General features: G+C 36.7%; 1 protein-coding gene across 1 annotated transcript in view; it reads left to right on the top strand.

Moving 5' to 3' along the window:
- The window catches only part of LOC109207808 (activator of 90 kDa heat shock protein ATPase homolog), a 2,516-nt gene extending 1,767 nt beyond the window's left edge, over positions 1–749 (top strand). The window contains exons 2-3 of the mRNA XM_019370799.1: positions 263–342; positions 425–749. Coding sequence (XP_019226344.1) covers positions 263–342; positions 425–518 — 174 coding nt within the window. The 3' untranslated portion in view covers positions 519–749. The remainder of the gene's footprint in view (positions 1–262; positions 343–424) is intronic.
- The last annotated feature ends 310 nt before the right edge of the window (positions 750–1,059 follow it).

Below are 1,059 nucleotides of genomic sequence, written 5' to 3'. Positions count from 1 at the left end.
GGGGGAGGGGGGGGAATTGAGGATTAATAACCGGTTATTTCGTATCGATTTGAAATGTGATTGCAGCCAAATCTGCTTTTTGCATTCAAAGTCCTTATATTTCTTTTAGTGCTGTCAGTAATAGAATGGTGCAACTCTTTTATGCAATGTAGCTATCATTTCTCTGCATCAATAGACATAGAGAAATTTTTCATGGTAAGATGAGATAATCTAAGAGCTAAGTAGTTAGTTTTCTGATGTAACTTCAATATTGGTCTTGCAGGTGCGAATTGTTTTTGATGAGCCTGAATCTGGAGTTACAGTAGTCAAGCTTACACATAGTAATGTGCCAGAGGAAGACAGGTCAGTTGTAGTTTGTCGGGTAGCATTCTATTTTGACAAAGTATGATTTCTATGTCTCATGCTTCTCACTTTAACTCTGCAGATATGGAAATGCAACTGTTGTGGAGAATACTGAGAGGGGATGGCGAGATCTTATTTTCAACAAGATACGTGCTGTTTTTGGCTTCGGAATCTAAATCTTCCCAAGTGTGTAGAATTTTATAATTAATGTTATACTTGATGATTGTTTGAGATTATTGGGTAACTAAGCCCAATTTTTCTGGGCATTATAGACCTAATAATTCATTCAACTGAGTTTCCTCTACGCTGATTGTATGTTACTGTTGATTAAAGCTGCTGTCTATCCAATGAACATGTTAAATTTGCTTGAAATGAGATCTATGCTTGGAGGTTGGTGTTATAGTTCATTACTAAAGTTCTACTCTAAAGTTAATATGTTGCCTTTTTCATTTTGGTGATCTTCTTTGTGATGCTTCATGTTCTGTTGGATGTATGTTGTAGAACTGAAATTTGATTGAGGTATTGCAGTTAATCAAGTTTTCATATTGGCAAGCTACTGATATGCTATACAGTCCTCCCTGCCTGTATATCTTTTGTCTCGCGGCTTAGAAAGATCCTTATTGGAAATACAAGTACGGCAAAGTAGATACATTCCTTGTAGGGATGGCAATGGGGCGGTGCGGTTTGGGGATTTAATTTTTTTGACTAACTAGTGCT

The sequence above is a fragment of the Nicotiana attenuata genome, unplaced genomic scaffold, assembly GCF_001879085.1.
Source record: "Nicotiana attenuata strain UT unplaced genomic scaffold, NIATTr2, whole genome shotgun sequence".
Lineage (NCBI taxonomy): Eukaryota > Viridiplantae > Streptophyta > Magnoliopsida > Solanales > Solanaceae > Nicotiana > Nicotiana attenuata.
The sequence above is the reverse complement of the archived record's forward strand: the minus strand, read 5'-3'. Positions and strand labels throughout refer to the sequence as shown.